We start from the raw sequence: 26,677 nt of genomic DNA, 5'->3' as shown, positions 1-26,677 counted from the left end.
CGAACACACACACACACACACACACACACAGTCAATGAGCAGTTCTATTGAGCAGTTCTTGATATTTAAGTGAAACTAAGACGTTCTCTGTTTTGCACTGTGATTTGTATTGTGGTATGTGTTTTTGTATGCACAGTGGCTTTCTTGAAAAATGCACCACAATCGACACACAGCCCCACACCAACACACCTGGTGAGTTCCAGCGCGGGGACGCAGGCTCCGGGCCGGTACGAGCCACTGCCTCTGTACTCCTTAGCGAAAGTCAGGTCCTGCATGCTGGCCCGACTGTCTAGAACCTTCACACACTGACGCTGCACAAACTGTTTCACTTGGCTGATGTCCCGCGTCTCAAACAGCAGCTTGATGGAACGCTCCAGAATCTGGGGAGGACATGAATTAATTAACAAAGACGTGACAGATGAGAGGACAGAATAAACACGGGGGACTGAGAGATGAAGTGGTTAAATTGAAGCAGAACTCCTATGGAATAAAACAAGAGCACAAATATAGATCTGACTTGCTGTTTAATCCTTTGATATTTAAATGTGTGTATGACTCAGCCTAAATGGCAGGATTAAACACTGGGACATTTCAGTGTCTAGACACAATACCAGCATCTCCCTGAGCAGCCAGAGACCTTTTCCCTGACTGACACGTGTGAAGAGGTCTGAGTAAACGAGAGGAGGAAGAAAGCTGGCATGGCAGTGATTGGTGTAGAGCACAGAGAAATGGGGTAGAGAGGAAAATGGTTTGCTTGTTACCTTGGAAACAGCGGGGCAGCCGTCGCGGCGCACCGTCTCGATCCCTTTAGCGTCAAACGTGGGTTCCTTTTGGTCGAGGCTTTCGTACATGTATCCCACGTAGCGCTTCTTTGTCTGCAGCACGCAGGGCAGGTACACCTGTGACAGACACACACACACACACATTAATTATTACCTCTATCTATGTGTGCAGATAGAGAAAGAAAAGTGACACAGACTGACAAAATCCAAATCACTGTGTGTGTGTGTGTGTGTGTGTGTGTGTGTGTAATGGGTCCTGTGGTGAGGCATTACCTTCTCAAACTTGAGTTTAACAGGTTTGGGGTTGGTTGCAGTCACTGCCTCAGCGATCTCGTTGCCGATCTTAAAGGCCTGCTCTTTGGTGGCTCCCTTCAGCAAAACAAACATGCTGCAAAAAACAGATAGAAGCTCATTACCACTGTCCATTTATATGTCACCATGACTTCAGCCACTTCACAGAGTTGCTCAGGGACTGCACACTTCTTGCTCAGGACTGACATCGATTCAGCAGGTATAAGGTATCGGACTTTATCCATGTATTAAACTGAACATCTGTTAATATTCATTATGTGAGCATAATCACAACACACATTCATTTAGAATTTAATTAATTAATTAATTATTATTGGGCAACTCATGGAGGACAGTTCTGAAATGTGATTTTTGGAAATGGAAACATTTTAGGTTCAAACTAAAGCATCACCTTTTATGTGTATGCTTTATGAGTGTAGGAAGTTAACTTATGTAGCAATACTACCTGTATTATATATGCCAGAATATGATGCAGAAGTTAAGGAATAGCTGAAATCTCATAAAAATATGACATGAGCTTAAATCTCAATTGTATTTGCAGATATATCATTGCATAGGTTAAGCGAGTTGTAGGGACATGAGTGCATCTGTGCGTCATCTGAAGTGCTGTAGTTACATTCAGTCCACCTTACGCTTGAAACATTTTGCATTGCACCAACCAGTGTAATATTGTGAGGACATTGCTGATGATGCAGCTTATCCTGCAAGATTCCTCCCACAGAATGTCTCTGCTTGACCTCATTCTCCTGACAACACCTCCGGAACATCGGTCATTCCCAAAGTCAAGTTACAGTACAGTAGGAGGTGGCTCTGTTGTAACCAGTGCAAATACCTACACAGGCTTAACGACGACTCATGCTTCACTCTCACTTAACGAGTATAACCATGTGACCTTTGGGGCTTCAGGTCTATCTCTCCAAGTGTGCCTACAGTGCACTGGGCTCTACGTGCTGTGACCTGCAATCAGTGCTGTGCCTGAATGCATCCTGTCTAGACACTGACGAACTGAAGAAGTGGAAAGTCTGAAAGTAAAACCAAATGTGTGGCACTGAGAATTTTTGGACCAACTTCCTGGTGACTTCTTTCTGAGACAATAAATGTGGTCCCAGACCTCTGTTTCCCTGCTGAACTAATTTACTTTAATTACCAAAGTGCATGAGACAAAAAGTTGATCCCTGCCATTTAAAAGATCACATTTCTTATAACTGAGACTCTCAGAGTCATTGCTTGGCAAATATGGCAGTTGCAGCCGTTTTGATACTGAGAGTTAATTAGCGCCCTCGAGCTAGTTGTCAAAACAAGAAAAAAGTAAATGGCAGAAAACCCTGACGTGTGTGATTGTTGAAAATGTTGGAGCTCCATGAAAATGCAGCTCAGGTGCAATCAGTGAAAAAATAGTGCCACGTCAACAGAGCTGCTTGCAGTGTTAACACGGGGTGAGAGACAGTGTGTCAGTTGAGGCTTTAGGCTCATTGCAAACGTCTGCTACTGCTCAGATGATGGAACAGTGACTAAGGACTGGAGAAAGGAGCAGTGCTGCTTACCTGTCCGTGTCTCCATACACAACACGTGCTCCCCATTTCTTGGTGTCATTGACCAGCTTGATGGCTCTCTCCAGGGTCTCTCTGGCTTTGTGAACAATGCTGTCTCCAACCTGGAAACAACAGAAATGAACAAATACTGCAGCACAAGTCATAAGAAACATAAGAAATGCTGATGCAATTGTTCTACATAAAAACATGTTTTACACAGATTAAGTGAAGCTTTTTTTTTTCCCAGGAAAACATGGTCCAGATTGTCAGCAGTAAAAATGGAACTTATTTCTGAAGTATTTCTCGTAAATATGTGTGGTGTAATACCCATTCCAAAAGGAGCAGAGGGGGCCTTAAATATCGTCAAAGTTGGAATTTGAAACCATACCCAAAACAAAGCTGCTCTCCATGTCCTTGTTTTAACTTTTTCCACTAAAGTTTACAAGAGTTTTCTAAAACCAAGATTACAGTAGACCTGTGGCATCATTTAAATGTTATGAATCGTCAGTTAAAGTTCTTCTTTCTCTTTGTCTTCCTCACTCTCACACAGAACAGACAGCTGACAGTAAAATTTAGTGTGCTTACCTCCACACTGGGCATGCGTCCAGAGTAGTTAGCCGCAGTGTAGCCGAAGGTCACATTAGCGATGAGTTTGAGTCCGAGCTGTCGGGCGTGAAGTAGCCTCATGAGGGCTTTGTCCTGCTTGTAGGTTTTCATTGACTGCTTCACCATGATCCTGGTCTTGAGGATTTCTTCCAGCATGCTGGGCAGGACCCCTTTACGCACTGAGGACTGGACATAAAGGAGGAGGAGGAATTTAAGGTGAAAGCATCTTCCAAGTCACTGTGAATGAGTGTGTAAGGCTACATGAATCTGCCAGTGGAACAAGTCACATATCTCAGTGAAGTTCTACCTCTTAGAAGCAGCAGGAAATATTTGTGGAATCCTTGGATGACAATAAACTAGTTAGAAAATATATTTCTGACAAAATGTAATAATTGCTGTTTCTGAGCTTGTGCAATTCAATCACTCCACTAACAAGGTTTTCACAAACTTATGCCTTCTGGTAACACAGAAGATGCAACTGGTACTTTTGTCAAAAACTTCACACCTTGATCGTGCTGTTGAAATCTGTTGATTCAACATGGCATTACCCATTTCTCTTTAATTTGTGTATACATTCATTTGTTTATTTGTATTTTTTATGTATGTATTCTTTAGCTTTGTGCGTTTATTTAACGGTCAGTATAGAGAGATGTGAATCAAAGGGAGAGAGAGGGGAATGGCAGGAGACAGGGCTGCACCAGCTGGAGTCCAACCACACGCATTGCAGTTATGTGGCTGGGACAGGATACGTGCTTATCTACAACCTGCTATGCAAATGACATTATCATAAGAGTTATGTCATGTTAGGAAGTCTAAATAGAAACATGTCTACACATCATAAGTGATGCTATATTGTGCAACTTTTTCACCATCCAGTAAAAGTGTTCTTCATCATAGTTTAACTGTCACTATGATTCATGGAGTGATTCTTAGACACTTAATAAATGTTATTTGAACAGTGCAAAAAAAAAAAAAAATCCTCCAGAATTCCAGACAACATGGATATATGGATCCTTCAGTACAATCAGATTTTTTTTGCTTTGGCCTTCAAATACATTACACATTAATAACTTTTTTCTTCACTAGCTCTCTTCACTATCTCTGTCAAACTTCACATCAGCACCTCAACAAAGACAAGTGTTTAAAAACCTAACTACTTCCCAAAGAGTCAAGTTGAACGATCACACATGTTGGGTGAGCATGTGACATCTGTGGTTAATGTTACTATGCACATGCTTGTGTTATTGTAATCAGCTGACTTTGGGTGACAGCCCAGAATAGACATTAAGAGCATCTTCAGAGCATTCAGCATTTTGATTGGCAGTCTTTACAAACTACACCGATGTTTCACAGTAGCATTCCAAGTTAACACTACACTAGTCGATATCTTAGCTCTGCATGTGCACATGATGATGCTTATAGCAAACACAGCAGGACCACGGAGACTCAACACAGCCAAGTTAGCCAGCTTTAGCAACATCTGCCTAATAAAAGAAAAATAAAGCCAGATCCAGGCCAAACCTGGTTTCCCTCCGTGCCTTTTAATAACCTCATTACACACCAGTGCTCAGTGTGCTGTGGCCATGAGTGAGTGTGTTTTGTGTTATGTAATGAGGCTGTGGGACAAGAGCCAGGGAGTGTGGAGCAAGGAATGAATGAAAGGAAAGACTGAATGGAAGGATGCAGAGCATGAAGTGGGCTTTCTGTAAACGTGCTCTGCATTCACAGCAGCTACTGAACCTCAGTAAATCAGCTAGAGGACTCAGAGACACGATTCATAAAGTGGTTTTCCAAGACAACACATAGTCCCTGGTGAAATCTCATCAGAGTAGAGGTCAGAGGGTGCTGTACCTTGACGAAAGCGATGCCGTTGGGTGACACGGTGATGTCATTGCGGAGCTGGTAGAGGAGCTCAGGAGGAACCCGTAAGGAGGTGCAGCCAAACTTGAACTCATCAGGCCTGAGACAGAGACACGTTTATGAATGTCAGTCCCACAATGTAGTTGTCACTTCCTGTTATTAAATGTTGTCATCAAGTCAAGATAAAATCACAATCAGGCTAAAGGGGCAGCAATGGGATATTTATTATTTATTGGCTAATCAATTCATTGTTTAATCCTGTGATTCCCCAGTTTGAGGTCAGATTCTCTTTACCAGGTTAAAACTGAAATCTGTTGGGGTTGTAAGATCATCACTGGGATAGAGAAGAACAAGAAGAAAAATGATTGTTCTGCTACATAAATTTCTAGTTGTCCTTTCTGACCTTTACTTTTTTGTGACTTAGTGGATTTACTTCTTCAGGGCCATAACAGTTATTCATAGTAAAAGTAATGTGACAAATTTGTAGGAGAAAATCAATTCTAATGCAGCTAATCATCTTAAAATATCACAAAAACATAACAGACATAATGCATAAATGCAGACGTTTAAATTAAAACAGCATTTGTTTGTTAAAATATACATATAAAATTAATCAATAAAAATATACAGTGTTCAGTCATCTAAAGACAGCTACTTACAAAACTGCCACACTGTTCAAAATAAAATAAATAAAAATAAAAATGTTGTGTTGTGTTTTTCATATTGCTTTGGCCATTTGTGTTGATAAAATTATATAGAAATAGAGATGTCGGGTATAAATGAAAAAATAACTAATTGTTGTTTAAAAATACTCTATATTGTTGCAAAAGAAAATTTCCAACTATCCCCTGAACTAATTTGTCACTTGTGACTATGCTGAGAATAAGAAGCATGGAGCCAGTATATGTCTACTCTTTTTTTCCAGTAATAGTGTTCATGGCTCCTGCTGTTGCTATGCAACTACAATAATCCTGGTGAAAAAACTGAAATATTTCCTAACCTGCAGCGCAGTGAGCTGTGAACAACATGCACAGCTCTCAGCATGTCTGTTCCATTAAAAATAATGAGGTAAGGAAGGCAGTACTGGAAGGAGACTTTCCCAAGCAAGTTCAGTACATGCTGTAGGTGTTTGGGTCTTACGTTCCCAGGCTGTCGATGTGGCCCAGACAGGTGGAGAAGCAGTAGTTGTACGCAATGACGATGGAGGGATAGAGTGACTGGAAGTCCAGGACAACCACTGAGTTACTGTAGAAGCGCGACTCGGGCTCCATCACCAGTGGGATGCACTGCGGCGCCCTCTGTTGGGCTCGCTGCTGGATGCTGGGTGTCACAGGGATGTAGTTCAGAGGCTTGGCCACACGAAGCATCATAGACTCAACGCGGTACTGTGGGGACGAGAACAGGAGGAGCACGATGAAACAGAAAGACCTTCTGAAATGTACAGGTCTTTGGGATGAAATCTTATTTTGCCTTTTTTTCTGAGTCTCTATCCATCAATGTGATCTTTCATTTATCAATCTGTTTATCTATGTGTTATTAAAACAGCTTAACAAGCTATATCCAAGAGTTGCTGTTCTAAGGGACAGGTGTCTAGGACAATAAGAACACTGACAATTTTCACTCTTTTTGAAGAGACCTGTGGGGCAAAATGTTGCAAACTAGTTGGTAAGGCCTGATTATCATCACAGAGACATTACCATCTATTGAGCACTCTGATTGGCTGGCTTGAGTCCCATGCTAAATGCAAATATCATAGAATATCAGAAATAGCATTGTGTTTCGTGCTTTATGAAGAATATACACTACTCCAAAAATTCATTCTCCTTAAGCCCAGTTTTAGTCTTAACCAACTCCTGAGAAAAATGCCTTGCTCTTCAGCTTCTAAATGCTCCAACAGCTAGTTGCTAACTGTCTCTCTGTGATTTGGTGCTGGTCGAGTAGTGAACTGTAGTGGGTTTGTCTGAAAACAGCTGCCTCTTGCAGCTAGAATGTCGCTGGCCCTTAAACTCCAACAATCAAGCTCTGTCAGTCTGAAGGGAACTGCAGCGTTGGGTGGTAATTCTCTACAGGTTAGTCAACACAGGTAACTCCTTTTATATTACACACATTCATTTGACCCATTGTCAATATATATGATAATTGTGTAATATAAAGTTGGCTACTGAGATGGTTTCAAATCACATTACCAGTATGAGGACCAGGATCATCAGTGGAACCATCTGTGGCTCTCTGTAACTTTAAGACTACAGAGCAGAAAACTGTGGACACACTGTGTGTGTGTGTGTGTGTGTGTGTGTGTGTGTGTACCTGTGATCCTCGGGTCAGAACATGGAAGAATTGAATCCCAAAAAGTCTGGCCAACTCGCTGGTTCTGCCAATGATGTCATGCTGCTGCAAAAGCTGCATGGTGCCACGCACTCGGCTTATGTAGTGGTCAACCATCTTCCACCTACAGTAACACACACAACAGCATATTCATTATGATACTATGTTCTTATAGACCAGAGCAATGTTCCCCCTAATTTTTCATATGTGTCTGAGCATACACACAAACTCCCTGAGAACTCCCCGACCACTGTGAGCAACATCAGACGTGCACACTGTCGCACACTGTAATTTTATGCGCTACATAGTTTTGCTGTGCGCTGGAGAAAGCGGGAGCAGTGTGCAATTGCACAGGCGCACAGCTTAGAGGGAACATTGGACCAGAGATTTACAAAGTTCTTCACAAAACAACAATAACATTATATGAGGACTGGACAGGCATTGGCACGGTCATGCTAATCAATGAAACGGAATAAGATGTGTGATGAGAAACCCTTAAAATAAACAATGAATTTTGGCACGAACCTGTATAAGTCAGTGTTGTGGTCAAACCAGTCAGACAGCATGCGGGGGCTGTACAGGGGGAAGCGCTGGTGGAGCACATGGAAAGCCACATTCTCAAAAGTGTAGTTGTTTAACGTCACCTGGAGGAGAAAATACAAACTCAGACCATTTCCTCAAGGTAGCACCTCCATGACTTTTACAGAACCTCATCAAGCCAGTCAAAGTTTGATTCATTTGTTAATGTTGATCAAAGTCAGATGTTCTGAAGTGGTGAACAGACTGAAAACAACCATTTAGTACAATATTGGGTGAAAGCAGATGGAAAATAATATGCAGCATAGTCCTACATGACGTACAGTTTGTAAATCACTGTGACTTTCCTTGTCTAAATCGCACCGTTGAATCGTTTATGACGGTTGATTCTTTTGGCTTGTGAGCTCTCAGAATGAAACTACTTATAAACACTAATCACAGGTTGTGGCATGGACATGAGTTGTGAACAGGTTGATCAAATTTTTGCATCTTAGTTTGTGTCATTTGAAAGTTTTTTAGACACCTTAGGTGGTGACGGTATCCTGTATTTTCACAAGAAAACAGAAAAAAAAGAGATGTATACATATTTCCTTCCTTGTATTTATGTAGTGACCCCTGTGACCCTCTGAGGCCTCCCACAGCCCCAGTTGGGAATCACTGTTCTAAGATATTACACAAATCTGCTGGGATACAGGGGCAAAAAATAATGAGAGACAATGCGTGTGAAATGAGGTAAATTCATCTCAAATTCACCCCAATCATATATATGTGTTTAGAAATGCTACTACTGGCCAAACAACTAAGCTCATAGCCTAAAGCAGTGGAAACTGCTGCACTGTTCAGACAGCAGTAGAGATTGCAAACTCAAGGTAATCAGAATGAATAAAAAAATAAATAATTAAATGTGTGTAGAAGAAGTAAAAACTAATGAAAAACTAAACTAATGAAACTTAATGAAACAAGTTGAGTGTTTATTTGCTGTTAGTGTTAGTGTCATTTCATAGTCCATAGTTTAATAAAAGGACTAAACTAACATTTAATATTAAAAAATCAAATGGCACAGATGCCTGCCTGATGTCCTGCTTGAAAGAGTCGAGGAATGAGAACTCACTGTTGTCAGTCGTCACTACTCAGTGATGATGGCTGACAAAAGTGTGAGAGAAGTGAAGGTCATGCCAGGTCACTTGCCTCAGTCTTCATCACCCTCCACAGGTTGAGGGTGATGCGTCCAATGACGTTGATCTCTGTCATGGTGTCGGCTCCATACTCATCCCTGTCTGCAGCGAAGCGGTTCTCTTTGGAGTCACCTAAGGACGCGCAAAGAGCCACACAGACAGCCAGTTACAGAGGAGGAAGACAGCTGCCAGAGGCTCTCCATTCAGCTACTACACACACACACACACACACACACATTCATGTGCACATGCACTCATACATTCACACAAACATACACAGATAAGTAGGGTCTGTAGTTACCTGGGCCTATCCAGTAAATATCTGTATTACATTTAACGTGGAAGTCTCATTCCTCTACCACTGACCTCAGCTTTCTCTGTTGTTCAGTTGACTGCTTGGTTTAAATCACTGCCACTTAAAAGGGGAAAAGAATAACTTCTAGTTTTAGGGACCCCAAAATTGCCCATAAGGTCATCTCAATTCCTACATTTTTGGTAATTTTCATTGTTGCTTTTTACATTGGTTTTCCCTGTATAATGCAGGGTGGTCAATTAGAACTTGTCTCAATTTTACTGCACATCAGACCTCAAGTGAGAGAGAGGGAACTCCATACACTTTCAGGCTTCTTCAAAGTGTGTCTGAAGAAGGCTGTGCTGCTTACACGTGGGTTGTTACTCAGCTCATTTTTAACATGTATGTGTTCATGACTTGATCAGTTTTTTCAAAAAAAAAAAAAAAAAGGTAAAGAATTTTTTTAAGGAACATTATGTCTATCAAGAGTAAACAATACTTGGCCCCTGGTAACCCTGATGACTTAAGCCTCTACATTAATTATTTGCACAATCTTTAGTGACAGCCAGCCCTACCTGGTACTCGTGATAGCTGCTGACACAGGTCCACTCCAAGCACTGCAGCACGCTGGAGAAGGTAGCCCCAGGAATGCATCTGCACCTCGTATCCCAACAGGATGTCTGGGTCAAATCTGGCAGAACGCAGCATGTCAGCACAGAGAGTTCATTTTTACAATCAAAATGTTTAGCTGCTGCTTCAAATTCATACATTTGTTGTTTTCAAATGTATGATGGAAGCAATCTGAAACACAGCAGGATGAAAATTATGCTTCAAAAGTTCTTGAGTGATATACTGCCACTAGGTTTGGATACTTGCTATTCACAAAGCTGTGGCAACCCAGTCAGTTCCATTCAGTGAGAGCGCACATATACACATATACACACCTCCTCATGATAGTGATCAACTCCTGAAACAGCATCTTCTCATCAGTGGCGTATTTCACCTGCAGCCCAGAGATGCCTGACCTGACCAGCAGGGGTGCTGTTCCTTTGTTACCTGTTGAGGGCATTTTAAGGTAGGGTTAGCAATTACAATCTAATGCACTTTAATTCAAATTCAGGGAATATCTCCTCATAGTCCACAGACTGCTCCCTCTGTGTGTGTGCTGAAAAAACAGTCTAGTATTTCTACACAATCCTGGCTCTTGAATTGGGATATAAATGAAGTGAATCAGTGTTGTCCATTTCAGCGAATCATGGCGTTTGTGCTCATGTACAGGAGGTGTGAGGGTATAAAGGGGGCACTGAGAGTCAGAAAGATGGAAATTCCAATGCATGCTAATGCTGCAGAGTAGAAACAAGATAGTGGTAGACAAACAGCCTAAGAGGAAATCTGCTTGTTCTTGGTGTAATGTTTGTTAGAGTGGGAGGAGAGTTGTGAGTATTGCTGTCTGCAGCTGCTGTGCAAGCTCTGGGAAATGGTCTACCTAAGCGCTCCATCGTCGTTCCCTCTGTATTGTGATATTTGTCCTTACAACATTTGCGAAGGCTTTTATAGACATGGAGCACAGTAGGGTTGATGCATACTGTGAAATGCTACGCCAGATGACGTTACCTTCCTTGTTAGCATAGCTACGAATCTACAGGCCTGTCTTTGGTCACTGTATTTCTGTAAAAACCACTAACCCTTGCTAATTTTTTACTCCATTATGGATGCTGTGTTTATGTCTATGTCATTCCTTTGATGATGTTCTATATTACATTTGTTTTGCTTCAGCTATGAAAAAGCAGACATGCGCAATTCTGCCATTTTCCTCCTCGGCCAGTTGTTAGTATCAGTTTCAGTTGGGGGGGCGGGGCTTCTGAAGCAGCACTGAGGGTAAGGGTGTGTTTGTTTTGCTGCTGAATTCAAATATCAAAATATCAACAGTCTTTCTCCAGGATGCCTTATTCTGCCTTTAAAGAGACTCATTGGTCTGACTGTAAACAGGCTGATCACATTACTTCAAACCATTTATAGCAAAATATATAGAGCCTCAAAAACTCACAGTAAAATGTAAACTTTGTTCAGTTATGTATTACGTATAACAACAAACATCTTTTTCACACTTTCTCAGTGCAGAGGGAGGGACATACTGCAAAATAATGCACAAGACTCAAGGGCCCAAATGTAAAGGTTTTGTACAAAGTAGAACCAATATTTTCCTGTGCTCTAAGAAAGTAAGACTTTACCTTCACCTTCACCATCACAACTTTGATAATCTTTGTCCACCACAATAGCACCAGTCAGCTCGGTGCTGTCTACGTCTGGCAGGGGAGCATCAGAACTGAAGCAGTAGAATAAGGCACATATGGGGTCAAACTCGGGGTCAGGTTCGAGGTCACGACGGGTTCTTGCATGGAGCTCCATGCCCATTAGTGTTAGGTACTGGACCTGAGGAGGAAAGACAAAAGATTAAGAAAGAAAGAGGTCTAAAAACTCACCTTTAGAGGAAGCACATCAGGTCACCTTCTATCTATGACTTTATATCTCTTCATTCAGACTACTCCCCACCCCTCTGTTCATTTGGTCTTTTTCTAGCAGCTCATCTCATAATTGCTTTAGTTGCAGGGATACTGTCGGGCTATTATTCTGCTTCTTTTACTGATGCATCCACTCAAAGTCTCTCTGGATAAGTGCATCCATTAAATGCCAGGAACATTGAGTGTAAATCCTTATAGACTGCAGGACCTTCATGGTGGATGGGATTCAGGGGAAAAGCTTGCCCACTTAACATAAGTTTGTGTTGTGGGATATAGGGATCTAACAGTATTGTCAATGTCATGATATTGCAAGAACAAGTGTCTCAATACGGTCATGGACCTGGGCAGTAAGAAACAACGGGTCTGCTGGGCAAAGCTCTTCAAATCTCCTTTTTTTTTTTTAAATATTGCAAAAAAAAAAAAAAAAAAAATCATATTGTGGATATGTTACCAAGGTACTTTGACATCGTCATATCCCTAGTAAGGGATATGATTTCTGGTGGCTAAGCCAACCAGCTCTGAAACCCTGAAACCACATGTGAAACAAACAAAAAATCCTCAACTTCAATATGAGAGAAGTGCATTTATCATAGAAAGTCGAATTGCAGCTCACCTCATGCAGAGCTTTGGCATCTTGCAAGTTCTGCATGCTGACTTTGAAGCCATAAGAGTTGGCTATAGTAGGCCCTTCAATCTGAGAAACATCTTTCTTTGGCACATTCAAAGCAGCAAACTGGTTCTGTAGATGACAGTGACAATATGAGAAAATGAACAAGACAACACAGGCATAACATTTTCCTTGTGGAGCTCTATAGTGGTATTCTAAAGATGTGTCCCTAGCTAACTGTGATGAGCAGTCTGAAAAATAAACACTTCATCTGACCTTTAATTGTGTGCTCAGTAACACTCTTCTCAGTGGGTCTGCTTGGCTTCTCCTCCTCTGTTGGAGTCTCTGAGAAATAGGATTCTCTGCAGCAGGAAGGAAACAGAAGAGCAGAAATGAGTGAAGCGACGGCATAAAAAAAATTAGAGAAAAAGTATAAAAATGGACCACAGAGGTTTGCAGTAGTCACAAATGCCCTTGCCCTGTGTTCTTAAGACAGATGAAACTACTAATTTCTTACCCTCAGATATGGGTGTGCTGCACACTGGCTCAAGATCTTCTTTGCTTCCCCGACCTCTTAAGAAGGGGGTGCTGTGAAGGAGATGGGGACTCGTCCTGCCCTCTTCCCTTTTACTGATATAGAGGGGTGAGGGACTATGATTCTCTCCTGGTCTCTCGGGGGAGTTAGAGAGCGTAGGTGACAGTGGTTCTGGAGAGTTTTCACTTTGCCTGTTTTCATTGAGCTGGTCTAGGCCTGAGGGGCTGGGTTGACAGGACTGCTGCCATGGAGGCAGCTCTGGGGACTCTGGAGATGTGGTTTTATTATCATCGTCATCATCTTTTTCTTGTTCCCCCTGCTCAAGATTCACAGGACCTTCATCTGAAACTGGACTCACCTCTGAGGATTTACTTTGAGATCCAGTGTTCTTCATAGGAGATATGATTAAGGACAGGTTTCGTTTCTTTCTCCTTTGAGTCCTGATACTGGAAAGGTTCCCACACAGCTCAACCTTCACTGCTGGGCAGCGGGAAGGAGATTGCTGCCTGGTTCTCTCTGGGTTCTCTTCCTCAACATCCAACTCAGGCCCTCTGTCCTTCAGTGGCCCTGTGTCTCTCCTCCACTTCTGTAAACACTCATATTGTTTCCTGGCTTCCAGCCACAGATGCACACGCTCTCTGCTTGGTGGGTTTTTGCAGGGCAGAAGGATGACCTTCTTGTCACTGGCAGAGTATGGGTTGGGCTTGATTTGCTCTTTACTTGCTTCTGGGTCCTTAGCTCCCTGGACTTGGGAAGATGAGGTAATAGTAGTGGTGGGGTGGGTCATGGCTGAGAAGGCTGTCTTCCAGAAGTGTAGTCCCTCCAAAGACAGGTCTCCACTGAACTCTGCTAGCTCCTCAGCCAATCTGGTACCCACAGTTAGCTTACGGCCACCAACCTCCCTGGATAAAAAAAAAAAAAACAGAGGGATTGACTTTTTTATATTTTATAAATTATTCATTACTACAAAATCTAATAATGAATCACATGGAATATATTTACCAAATAAGGCCCCGTAGAAAGTACTAAATACTGACTTGGCATTTTTGAAGCTCTGAGAGTTTTTTAAATTGCTGAATTGTCCGACACCTTTTCACCATTTTTGGATTATTTTGGATCCCTAAATTTGGTTGTTAAATAATTGTGACCAGATACATACGGAGTAGGACATTTTACAGTAAAAATGTCAGTACTCTCTCTAGTGGACAGCTATATGTAACAGCAACAATACAATTTAAAACGAACAGGTGACAATTTAAAGGAAAAATCAACATGAAGTGTCTCGGTAAGGTGTTGGGCCACCTGTGCTGCCAGAACATCTTCAATGTGCCTCAGCATTGATTCTACAAGTCTCTGGAACTCTACTTAAGGAATGGAACGCCATTCTTCCAGGTGATATTCTCTAGTTTGGTATTTTGGTGGTGGTGGGAAAGCAGTCAAACACATCTGACCAGAATTTCCCATAGGTGTTCAATGGGTTGAGATCTGATGACTGCAGAGGTCATAGCATAATGATTCATGATCATTTTCATACTCATCAAACCATTCAGTGACTCTCTCATACACTGTGGATGGAGGCACTATTTCACAACAGGATAAAGGTGATCACTCAGAACAGCTTTACATTGATTTGCTGATTTGCAGTGACCCCTCCCTCTAAAGGGACAAGTAGACTCAAACCATGCCAGCAAAATGCCTCCTCATCATAAAAGAGTCACCAGATCACCTCACTGGAGGTGTTAAGCATTCAGTTCTCTAGGTGTACGCCACACATGAACGGGTCTGCTTGTTGAGAATAGGATACATGATTCATCTGACCATATCACTTTCCATAGACCAATGCCAGTGGTTTTTGCACCACTGAACTCTCAAACGTTCATTCATCTTTGTTATGTAATTATCGACAGACTGTTCTTGCTGATACAGTCTGACCACACACTGCACTGACATTCTCAGTCACTGGAGGAAGAGTTGCTCTTTTGTTTTTCCTTATATGTCGCACTAATGCATGAGCATCACAGTCATCAAATGTTTGTTGTCAACCACAATTTCTGGCCTTATTTCCTGATGTCTTTCCCATAGATCTTATTGTAGACTTCACTTAAATCACTGTTCCTATAGAAACACTAGCCAGATGAGCAGTCATTGGGACTGAAGCTCCTGCCATTCATATCAAATCATCCATCAAACTTAGATCCCTTTCTCTTATCAGCATTTTTATGTATATGTTACTCAAAAAACATAGCATGAAACCTATGGTAAAAAAGTAAGGAGCAATTTGTAAAGACTTGGCTCCGTGATGCTAACACTGCTCAAAACTCTCCAGAGTAATTTTAATTAACAATGAACCTATATGCTGATACAATATACAGTATCAGAGTCAAAGACAGATATGTGTATGAAGCTAAAATAGTCCAATAATATCAACTGATGTATCAGTTGGGCTCCATTTCTTTTGTAGGAGGCTTTTCACATACATTTTTATCTATGTACTTAACTCGTAACACTGTTTACTCACATGCAAGACAGTGTAAACATTATTATTTCAGCTTGGAGCACTTGTGTATATAGTCTTACATTGGTTTCACTGGGGCATCAGAGGGGTCACTGCAGAAAGGCTCCTGGAAGGTAGCCTCTGACATCTCCAGGTCCAGCAGAGTGTTGAGGATCTCCTCCCGGTTTGGAGGGGACATGAGGGGCTTGAGAATGTGGGCTCCACTCCCTGCCCCCCGCAGCAGCTGGCTTGCCCTCACATAGGATAGTGAGCCAATAGAGCGGGGAGAGCTACCAGGTGTGGTGGATGTTAGTCCATCAATGCTCTCCAGAAGCTCCCCTGTTGGGGAGCCCTCATTGTCAACTAATGATGCTGAGCTTAAAGGCAGTGGAAGGTCAGGATCAAAGACGGAAAAAAGCAGCTCTTTTCTCTCACAGTGAAAGTCTTGAAAGGGGCTGAGGGTATGGGCTTTACATAAAGAGAAGTCCCACTCTCTGCTCTTGATTCTTTCAGAATCAAGGAATGTGAGGTGATTTGAAAAAGACTCCCCATTCTCAGGTCTGTCGAGGAGGTCAGGGCTAACAGGCCTTGCTTTGTGACATTCAGAGCCCCTTTGAAGCTCCTCTCCACAACCAAACAGCCTATCCAGTTTCTTCTCAAAGCCCAATGTCTGAGCAGACACAGATTCCTGGCTTACATCACTCAGGAACTTCACTGGTAAATTTTTATCAGTCAGGACAAACTGGTTACCACTGTATGGGCTGGAGAACTCAGTCTGATCAAGTGCATTTATATCAAAGGAATAGTTGTGTGGGAGCTCTGGCGACAAGCTGTCCTCTATGAAGTTGCAAGTGCCCAGGCCTTGGTCAGACAGAAAGAGAGGGCAGTCATCTGATATGTTGCCCTCCTGCTTCACTGTCAAATTTGGCTGAGTGCTGCTTGTCTTGCCTTTCCTTATTCTGGGCTTTTTATCCTTGGGGGCAGATTTTGGGGCCCTGGGTTTACGCTGAGCGGCAGAAGGAGCTTTCCTGGATTTAGCTGGTTTAGTTGTAGGATCTAGTAGTGCTTCGGCCTGAGCTATGGCAGTGGAGCGGCTGTCTGTACCAACCGTTTGTAGGGGAAGGGTCTGTCCCTGCTGCCTCTTTTGGAGAAGCTGCTTGAGAACAGCCAAACCAGAGGGAGTCTCACAAAGAGTAGGGATCTCCCCATTCTTAGGGCCGGAGTGTAGGGAGGCTGCAGCTGGTTGGGTTGTCTTTATTGTGTTCCAGTATGAGTCGACCAACCAGAGGAGGTGGTGGAGCACTGCACTCCTCCTGTGAAGCCTCTGCCTTTACCACAGTAGTCTGGCAACTTTGCTGCTTCAGCTGAGGTGGTTGTGAGAAGCTTTGATTGACCTCCATGATTGAGGTCTCACAGTCCTCAACCTTTGGTTCTATAGACTGGGCTACTGAGTTAGAGTCTTGTGAAGATGCAGTCTGGGGACTGACCTGGTTGTTGCTATCTGTGCTCACTGGCTGCTGAAATGGAGGGACCTCTTGAGAGGAACTTTCAGATGGAGGTAGTTCATCCTCAGGGAAAAGGAGCTGAGTGCTGTCTTTACTTAACTCATGGCTTTTGGGTTCCTCAGTCTTCTTTTTGCGAGACCTTTTAGGTTTTGTGGTTGTAGAGCTGTTAACAGTACCTTCAGCTACATCTTTAGCTTTCTTCCTCTGCCTTGGAGCAGCACCACTGCTTTGTCTTAACTTCTCTTTTTTGGGCTCTGCATCCACTGGAGGCTTAGGAGCTGTCCTGCTTACTTTCCTTTTACTGTCTGCAGATTTCTTAGGTCTAGCAGTTTGACCCTTATTTTGTGGTCCTTTGGTTGAAGACAGAGTGTGTGGCTTGTGAAAATAAGAACCAAGACACGGGTCATTGAGTGGGTTTAGCAGCTGTTCAGAGCTGTCCATAAGAGGGTCACTTGGGGACCAACAACGTGGGGGTGTTGAGCCTGTAGGGCTTGGGGATCTATCAGAGAGGTAACCCAATTCTACCATAACATCAGTATACTCAATGTCATGGTCATCAGCTAGCTCACAGTAACATGGCCGAGGGGGTGGTAGAGAGGATAAAGCTGGGCCTCTTTGACAGGCTTTCTTTCTTTTGACCCTTCCAGCCTGTGTGATTCGAGGTTTGGAGGAGCTGACTGTTTTCTTATTAGTGGAGTTTACCTTTGCCTTTCGTTTGGGGTGTTTCTTTGCCTTCGGCTCAGTGATGGGAAACTTGACTGCAGTAGATTCTGGCACCTTGGGCCAGTAATCCTTGAGAGGTGCCAGTTTATTATACTGCTCTAACTTATCTTGTGTGAGCAACACCAACTGCTCCTCTGCATTCACTTTGGACAGCTTCACCAGCATGTTTTTCTGTCCTTTAAACCTGTTGATAATAATGTACTTGATGATGATAGGGGGTTCTTTCTTGCGCCGTTTCTGGTATTTTACTTCCTGTGGACTGTGGACATTGTTCTCCTTGAGCTTGCTGTCTTTGACAGAGGCTGGGTTTTTAAAACGAGTGGAACCTGAGTGTTCTCCATCCTCACTGTCATAGATCATCTTCCTTTTGGCCCTCAGGGTGTATTTACTACCAGGTAGGGCTGAGGGTTTGGTACATGTGACTTGAGCAGATAAATCTGACAGTGGGCTTAACCTATCCTCTGCTGTGTCTTTAGTTTCTTCAGAAAAACAGGAAGCAGTGGTAGAGTTGGTGGCAGGGGGCTCTGAGAGTGGTTCTGGTTCTGACCTCTCCTCCACCCCTGGTTCCTCTTTTGTGATTGTCTTTCCCTCTGTGACGTACCCATCTTTAACTGGCTCAGCCTCTTTTGACTTTTCATCTGAAACTGACATCTCTGTGTCCACAGTGTGTGGACAAGCAGATGTGATTGAGGCAAGGCTAGTGCTAATGTGGCTGTCAGAGGGAGAGTTTTCAACTATATTTAATTTGTTCCTCTGTCCTACCATGCCTAACCTTTTCTTATTCACTTTTAGCCTAGACCTACGAGGCTGGGCCTCTACTAATTTGCTGCAGCAATCAGTGAGCTTTTTGTTCCCAGCTTTCTTCCTACTGAGGCAGTTGGAGAGGATGACACTGGGAAAGAACTTGTAGTGTGCTTCCTGCTGGGCCACGATAGTCCTCTCAGTCTTATTTTCCTGATAGTCCTCGTACCTGATTTTGAGCTCACCAACATCTCCCTCCTCACTGTCCTGGCCCATTTCTTCCTCCTTAGGAACAAGGAACTCATCCTCTTCCATGGGTGATGGCGCTGAGGAGATGTTCCTCAGGATGGGGCTTTTATTGTCTTTCTGGCTCAGCTCCAGCTCTGTCTTTGCAGAGCAGTTTCTCAGCTCTGAGTAACAGAGAGAGAAAGTCCTGTGGTTCTGAAGAATGGACAGACAGTTTGTTTCTACATTCTTTATGCTGCCGTACTTCTTCCTGCTTTTGGTGACCTTTCCATTACCAAATGGGAAACTTTCTAAATCTGTCTCATTCAAGGCTATAGAGGTTTTCTTGTCATAGCTGTACAGGGGTCGGATATCCTTTTTGTCCACACAGATGGGAGACACCTCGGAGTTATTGGCTATTTTGCAGGGGATAGGGTGCTTGACTGGCGGGATGTAGGGGATTTCTTTATTAACCTTGAACCCTGTTGAACATTCACTAACTGCTGTCCTGGCTGCTTTTTGATTGAAAGTGCTTGTCAAGTGGTTGTTCCGTGTCCAGCACATGAACTGGTCTGCGCTCAGGGTGCTTGCACTCCAGAAGGATCTTAGCTGAAGAAGGTGGCTCCAGGTGGACTGTCTCCCCAGGGAAGGGATTTCTTTTCCCAAGTATCTTCTCTGTGACTATGAGAGAAGATTGGGTCCTGGAGCTACTGTCTGTTAGGGATGAATCTATGAATACAACAGAAGAGAAGAAGTGGTGCCTCATTATTATCAGTCTACTTTAGATATAATAATTAGAAAACTTTTGAACCATTGAGAATTATGAGAAAGACCTTAGAAATCTATACCATAAAGGAGCAACCTCCAGTTGTACTACTGCTGATTTGACAATTCCCATCTATTCTCAGTTCTAATGTTTAAAAACAAGGTTGTATCAAATACAAACACTGCAGTACAGGTAAATTTCTATGAAAGTGTATGCATTCCATATACAGTATATCCTTACTGAATACACATGCTGCATCCTAATATGTGGATATATGATAATATGAGGGGGTACCTATATGTAATACATACAATGATTAGTAAACATAGATGAAAAAACACCTAAACACAGATGAAAAAAGTAACACTGGCACACTGACTCCCTTTAGACTGGTATCAAAATGTTGTCAACCTAAATAAATTGAGTCAGCATGCAGCTGACAACATGATAATTTACTCAATGACATACACAAAGACATACATTTGCTCTTTATATTTACTCTTCATATTGTGATAGCTATCGCTTCACTATATCTAGATGTAATCAGCCATTGTACAAAAACCTTCAAATCATTGAGCAGAAATTCTTTATGACAATATGATCATTTCCGTCTCATAAAAGTACCTTGATTTGTCAGGAACTGAATTCACTGGATTTTTGAACTGTTTATTTTATCCATAAACAATTTCAGAAAATGTACTGCACCAGGGTCATGACATAAAAATGTTATCTTCTCCTACTTTATTCCATGAAAGTACTTTCTCACTAGTCTTTTGTCTTGTATTTGCACAGATACCCCCCATTATTTTTGAAAACTCACTTTACGCGTATTTACATGCTAAGAAAAGGTAGAGAAATAACTGAAGTAGAGACAGATAGTGATACAAAAACAGTGTAGTAGTGTACTTCATTCATAGATTTGACATGGTTTGGTTTTAAGAAAGTGGGCTGTCAGAGGAGTGCACAAACAACCTCTTTTACCACCTAAAATGAAACATGTTCAAATATGAAGAATGGGTGAGAATGTGCTCTGGTTCCGACACCAGCAAGTCTGGCAGTAATATAAAAAGACAATTTGACATAAGAAAGCAAGTGTTATGTTTACATAAATATACAGTGTAATAAGTGCTTAACTTCCACCATGTGCCAAACACTGCCTTCATAGCAACTTGATAATACCTTTAATTACAGGGAATCATTTAAAATCCCCAAGTCTTGTATTATACAATATTAAATCAAGTCTCCCTCATAATGAAATTAGATCATACAGCTAAAACCTGGTGTCAACCCAGATTTTTATTGTGCAGCAGCTGTCAGATGCGAATTCTGATATCCTTGATGGAACATGAATCAGCAGGAGATGTGAGATAAGTGTCAAAGCAAACTGACATTTAAGTGCTGTCTCAGTACGTCTCAGCATGAGATGACTCACCGCTGTTCTCATCTGCTGCCCCGTCGAGCTGGGGGATGGACAGGTTGGCGAACAGAGAGCTATTCCCACTCCACTCCATGTCTTCATCAGAGGACTCCTGCTGCTCTTCACTAAGGTCGTCCTCTGCCTCCTTCACACCAGGCCTGTAGACACAGGAACGACAGGAACGCTGATTAAACAATGCACAGACGCAGCTCACTGTGGATAACCTTGATCTGACTGTTCACTGTCTGCTGGCTCATGTTTGCACCCAGACAAATGTTTTAATGAGGACAGTGAAGCATACACCTCTACTCTACATTTCTAATTCATCTTGATGTTGTATTGCCCATAACTTACATGATTCTTTCTTTAGTTGTGCAAATACTGTATGGAATAAGCCTAATTTTGGAGGGGTCACTGTGCCTATTGTCTGCCCAGCCTTACACTGTTCTGTACAGAGCTTTTTTCTTAAGCTGCCTTCAGTATTCTTATAAGTCTCATCCATTTCACATTTAACAAAAGAAGCCAGATCTTTCAAATGTATGAGCAAGGGCAGCCATGTAAGACAACTGACAATATTCACTGAAACATTTCTGTTGGTGCAGCATGTTGGCAGGTTTTTATCTCTGTATATACTAATTTATCTTTCATTTGTAATGTTTATATTGTTTTTTAAAATTAGTTGTTTATCAAGTCAGATTATATTGCAAACTGGTAACATGTACTACTACTACTACTACTGTAAAGGGAAACATGTACTAGATAAACAATTAACTGATTATTAAGTAAAATGTGTAGATTTTTCACCCAAATACAAGAGAGACAAACTTGCCTTGCTAAGGATGAACTTTCAGGAGGCTCGGTGTCCCATCGTTGTGACATTATCACACTGAGCTCTGCCTCTTCTTTGTCCAGCTCTGGTCCTGCCTCCTCCTCATCACTGTTGCAGTGGTAGCTCCTAGCACCAGGAAGAGACAGGGACTGGGAATTCTGCCTAATGGGGGTCCTGCAGAAACCATCGTCCTCCAGGCCTGCCAGCAAATCCATGATGGCATGGTCTTGGCTGCTATCTACACAAGCAACAAAATCAAAGAATTTTAAAAACTTTTTTACTCAGTTTTTATTCCCTTTATTCACAGGCCCTGGGTACAGTCACTAAATGTCTTAGCCTGGCATGTCATTTATTGATATTTTCAAAATAAATTGGGATTATCTATTTAAAAATGCTATGAGTTTGTCTAGTTTTTTTTTTTTTTTTTTTTTGAAAAAAGCAGCTTGTATGTCCACAGACTGTCAACAGAAAGTAAACCAGTTTATGATCCAAAGAGTGTTTCAAATACTGTAAATATACATTTCAGGGAGAATTTTGAACAGAAAAGAAGGACAGAAAGTGAGCAGACTAGAGCTGTGTGGGTCTGTAGGGAATTTCTTCAAGTGGCTCCCATACCTAACAGAGGTGAGTGACTGGATGTTTGGGAGAGCTGGAGGAATGTCTGACTGTTCTCCAGGAGACTCAACATGGCCTCCTCATCAACCATGGCCTCCTCTGGGATTTTATCAGTGCTCCTCACAGAGTCTGGAGAAAGGAAGCATTAAAAAAAAAGCCCTGTTAGCATATCTGAACACTTTGCTATGTATCAGGCAGACCGTGATTAAAACATCATAAAAGGAGAGGTCCATCAACACACACACACACACCAGGGCAGCAGTAGCCCTATGTGTGAGTGCCAGTGCTGCCCCTGGCAGCTTCCATGCTCCTGCAGGAGACTTGGCAGAGAATGCCCACAGATTAGCCCGATACTAATCACACAATGTCACACTTTCAACAACTGACACAGTGGGAGTAACGGGGCAAAGGAAAAAGATGTTAGTTTCACAGAGTATCTCTCCTGCCAAACACATGGTCAGAACAACAAAGGTAATATGAAGAGGCAAAAAAGTAAAGAAAGAGTAAAATCTAATAGATTTAACTGAACAGTGAAGACTAGAGCTGATTATATGTATGTGTTATGGGGTAGGCTATAGCATGGCTAAAAATATAACTAGCTATTGGGACTATAGTGAGTGGTTTTATTCATCTCAGTAGTAGGTTTTCCTTACCTGGTTGTGAGTTCCTGTGCACCTCCACAGCATTAGCAGGCGTAGAAAGTAGTCCCTCTGGGGTCAGGGGGTCACAGTGGAGAGTGAGGTCAGGAAAATCATCCTGGTCCTCCTCCCCATCACCCACAGACGAAGCTTGTGTCCTGAGCAGAGAAACACAGAAATGAAGTTCATTTCTGCATGATGAGTGATGACTGCTGCAATTACATACTTTATACCCCCAGAGATATTGGGAACGAACTGACTAATATTCATTGCATTTACTTTGATTCATTAATTGATTAAACGATGTCACATCATATCGGTGGCCTAGCAGTAACTGGGCTCAGACAAAAAAAGTTTATTTTGAGCATGTAGTCAAAACATGCCTACTGATCAAATGCATGGATCACATATGCAGAGGAAAGATGGACTAATTCTCATTCCCATTTTAAAGTAGAGGACCCGCTGGTATCTGTTCTAGTGTAGTCATATTTTATCGGCATCTCGTTACTGTGGGTCTTAATCAGGGGAAGTGATCTGTTTACTCTGTGTGTATTTGTACACAGAGGTGGTGTGCAAGTGTGTGCGCATGTGGGTGGCTGCGCAAGTAAAGAGTGCCTCTCATATGACAAGTGTGTGTGAGCATATAAGAGTGTGTGCAGCTAAGTGGTGTGCATGTGTGTGATGGAAAAAGAATATGAATGGAAAATGGGCAGGCAGCCAAGTGGGTTTTTGTATCCCTCCAGATCGCTCCCAGCTACAAGCTGCCTATCATGCTCCTTTACCCATACTGCCCTACTACATCGCCTAGCAACTCACCACTTAGTGAGTCTGAAATATTGAAATGTAGACCTGCCTGGTCTACATTTCAATATTTCAGAGACAACCACCACTTGGAAGTGGAACAAATTTCACAGGAATGGTCATAAAAAGAAATAAAATAATAATTCCATTTAAGGGTGAATTCTGAACTGATCCAAACCCTGAGTGGAGGAAGGATTTTCACATCTGACCGAGCAGAAGCAGCCTAGAGATCAGAGCTTCATGCCCAGGAGGTTGCAGGTTTAAATCTCACTATGAGCAGGAAAAATGAATATGAAATACACTCAAGTTACTGATCCAACCCCTGTTGCTCTTGACTGCAGGCATGCATTGTCAACTTCAAGCTTAGAAACACATTCAGATGAAAGAGAGTGAAAACACTGAGAGTGGCTATGTGGACAGACAGGTGAAGCTGCATAGCACAATGTCTGAGCCTAGTAGAAGGTCCAGAGGAGTAAACACTCATCTGGAATGAGTCCAGATAGAGACACAGCATTAGTGGAGGATAAACCAAAAACAGATCAGACAAACGCTATACTGCAGCCACAGACAAATGATGAATGAGCTAAGTGCTGCTTGCTCTAAATGATGAATCCCAACCTGGTAGCTAGGCTGATCAATAATGAATAATTTTCAATGGTGATGAATGATGAAAACATGGCTGTAAATATATGAAATTAATGTTTTGGAGTTTGCGTCGGCTGACACTTTGTTGCTGACACTTTACTGCAGTCTGATTGTCATTCAGAGACTGTTCTGCCGGGCTGTATGAGGAGAGGGCTCCAGAGAGTCAGTGTGCACGTGCTACTGCCTGGTTGTCTCTTAATTAGTCTGCTAGCTAATGACTTTAGAGGCAACAAGGGAGGGAGCCTGGCAGGCATCAGGAGATTACGGCGGCGATTAACACATTTCGCTACCAAGCCACGCCCCCCTCGCTGCCTTCACTGTCTCTGTCACTGAGAATGATGTACCTAAGCAAAGAGGAACAGAAGGGAGACCAAAAAACCAAGGCGACATAACCCTATACTGCATTCTGTTGCCCTGTGGTAACAAAGTCTTTTTAACCACAACCCCATCTTTTTTCTAAATATCTGAATTTTTATTTTTTATTTTTGTTTTTGATCAGTCAAGTGAAAAGCTATAGTGGGTAGTGGAATTGTGTGTACACGGTGTGTGTGCACACATTTTGTTGTTGTTGTTGTAGTAGTGGTGCATAATAGAGGAAAAACCAACAGCAAAAAAGTGGCCGACTCTGTGTGAGTATTAACAGAGAGAGTGACTGAGACGGCCAGGCCTTAGGAGAGCTGCCAGAGAACTGTGTGCTCCATCACTTAAAACAAGCTCCACTCTACACCAAAAGCCCACACTGCTCTCTCACTACACTGCTCTCCCCCTCTCCTATGTTCCTGTTTGATATTGGGGTTAGTGAATAGAAGCCATCTGGAGATGCACGCACGGCTGCCGAGCCAACTGTACTTATAACAGGAAATAGTTTCTGCCTGAACATCGTGGGAGTAGGAGGGAAGGGTGTGTAACCTCATCAACATCTTTTCACTCTCTTCTTCTCCCTTTCTCTGGACTACAACTGTTCTGCTCCCACCCTCTCAATACATCTGTTCTGACTTCACTTTCTCCATCCCTCCTTCCCAACTCTTCCAGCCTCTGTTTTCATTCCCTCCCTCTCTGCCCTGAGAGGACAAACACAGACATGGTGCTGAGATGCACAGGAAAACTGAGGACATGCAATAGCTTCATTATAGTTCAACACAGAGATGAAAATCTTGACTTAGATGTTGTCTGAGACTGTGTCTCTCACAAATGTGACTGGAAGCATTGCTTATTTTCAAACACTTCCAGCCCCTTGTTGTCTACTCTGGGTTTCCTCAGGGAAATGGGACAATCGCCCAAGAACGACTTTCAGATATAATTTGTTGTGAAACGTCTGATGAGCCTTTCGCTTCTTCCCCAACTGTCACCATAACAGATCAGACAAAGGATGAGGAACTTACACGTCAAAGTCGTTCTCCTTCAGAATCTCCTTGAATCTCTTCATGAAGATTTTCTCACTCTCCGTTGACGTGACAAACCCACGATCTGGAACACGTCAGACAAAAAAAACTTCAATGCTGCATGCATAATTCCTGGAAACTTCTGTTCTTAGATTCCAGAGTTTTTCCAGACCTCAAATTCTTAGCTACAATTAAAACATTTTGGTCAGTAACTGCTGTTAAGTATGCTGGTAGTGGCTGGGAAACTTTACTGTCAGTGCAGCTAGAGTACTTTAATCATGATAATAAAATCGGACTGGATGTAATTATACATACCAGGCCATGAAATATATAATCTTTCCAAACTTGTCATATTTTCAGTATAAACTATAATCTGTGTAAATTCTGGACATGATCATTTCCTCTCACTGTGCTTTTCAGACCTGGAATCTCTGCCTGCTTGGATAGAGGCCTACACATGTGACAGCAAACACATTTCATCACAACACAGTGGATCAGCTTGTGATGAATTTATCTCTATATTGTTATGTGAGCTCCCTGTGTGTGGCAATAAGTAGTTTTTGATGATTTAAGTTCTTGTTGTGGTTAGAAGTTGTGGTATCACCCATCATATGGACAGCTCTAAGAGTGATGATTCTCTGACTTATGTAGGTAATGGAAAATTTTGTCTTCAAGGGCTCAACAACAAAACTAAGACAGATGTCACAGTATTGATAATAAGGAGCTAGACATGATGAAACAATACAGTTAGCCACAGAGGAGTTTGTACTGCCTCAAAACACTGTCATAACTAGCAGAAAGCAGAAAGGCT

General features: G+C 42.3%; 1 protein-coding gene across 1 annotated transcript in view; it reads right to left on the bottom strand.

The window, feature by feature from the left end:
• rev3l (REV3 like, DNA directed polymerase zeta catalytic subunit) overlaps positions 1 to 26,677 on the bottom strand; it is a 65,711-nt gene that overhangs the window by 3,739 nt on the left and 35,295 nt on the right. Inside the window, 24 exon segments of the mRNA XM_051072055.1 lie at positions 190 to 380; positions 762 to 899; positions 1,056 to 1,170; positions 2,639 to 2,748; positions 3,212 to 3,418; positions 5,084 to 5,192; positions 6,233 to 6,477; positions 7,400 to 7,541; positions 7,943 to 8,061; positions 9,143 to 9,261; positions 9,997 to 10,112; positions 10,366 to 10,477; positions 11,659 to 11,854; positions 12,557 to 12,682; positions 12,827 to 12,912; positions 13,068 to 13,987; positions 15,663 to 16,807; positions 16,809 to 19,271; positions 19,273 to 19,502; positions 20,972 to 21,114; positions 21,786 to 22,023; positions 22,401 to 22,529; positions 23,054 to 23,196; positions 25,867 to 25,951. Coding sequence (XP_050928012.1) covers positions 190 to 380; positions 762 to 899; positions 1,056 to 1,170; positions 2,639 to 2,748; positions 3,212 to 3,418; positions 5,084 to 5,192; positions 6,233 to 6,477; positions 7,400 to 7,541; positions 7,943 to 8,061; positions 9,143 to 9,261; positions 9,997 to 10,112; positions 10,366 to 10,477; positions 11,659 to 11,854; positions 12,557 to 12,682; positions 12,827 to 12,912; positions 13,068 to 13,987; positions 15,663 to 16,807; positions 16,809 to 19,271; positions 19,273 to 19,502; positions 20,972 to 21,114; positions 21,786 to 22,023; positions 22,401 to 22,529; positions 23,054 to 23,196; positions 25,867 to 25,951 — 7,627 coding nt within the window.

This window comes from Lates calcarifer, linkage group LG7_1 (genome assembly GCF_001640805.2).
Source record: "Lates calcarifer isolate ASB-BC8 linkage group LG7_1, TLL_Latcal_v3, whole genome shotgun sequence".
NCBI lineage: Eukaryota > Metazoa > Chordata > Actinopteri > Centropomidae > Lates > Lates calcarifer.
Note: the sequence above shows the minus strand (reverse complement) of the source record. Positions and strands in the feature narration are given on the sequence as shown.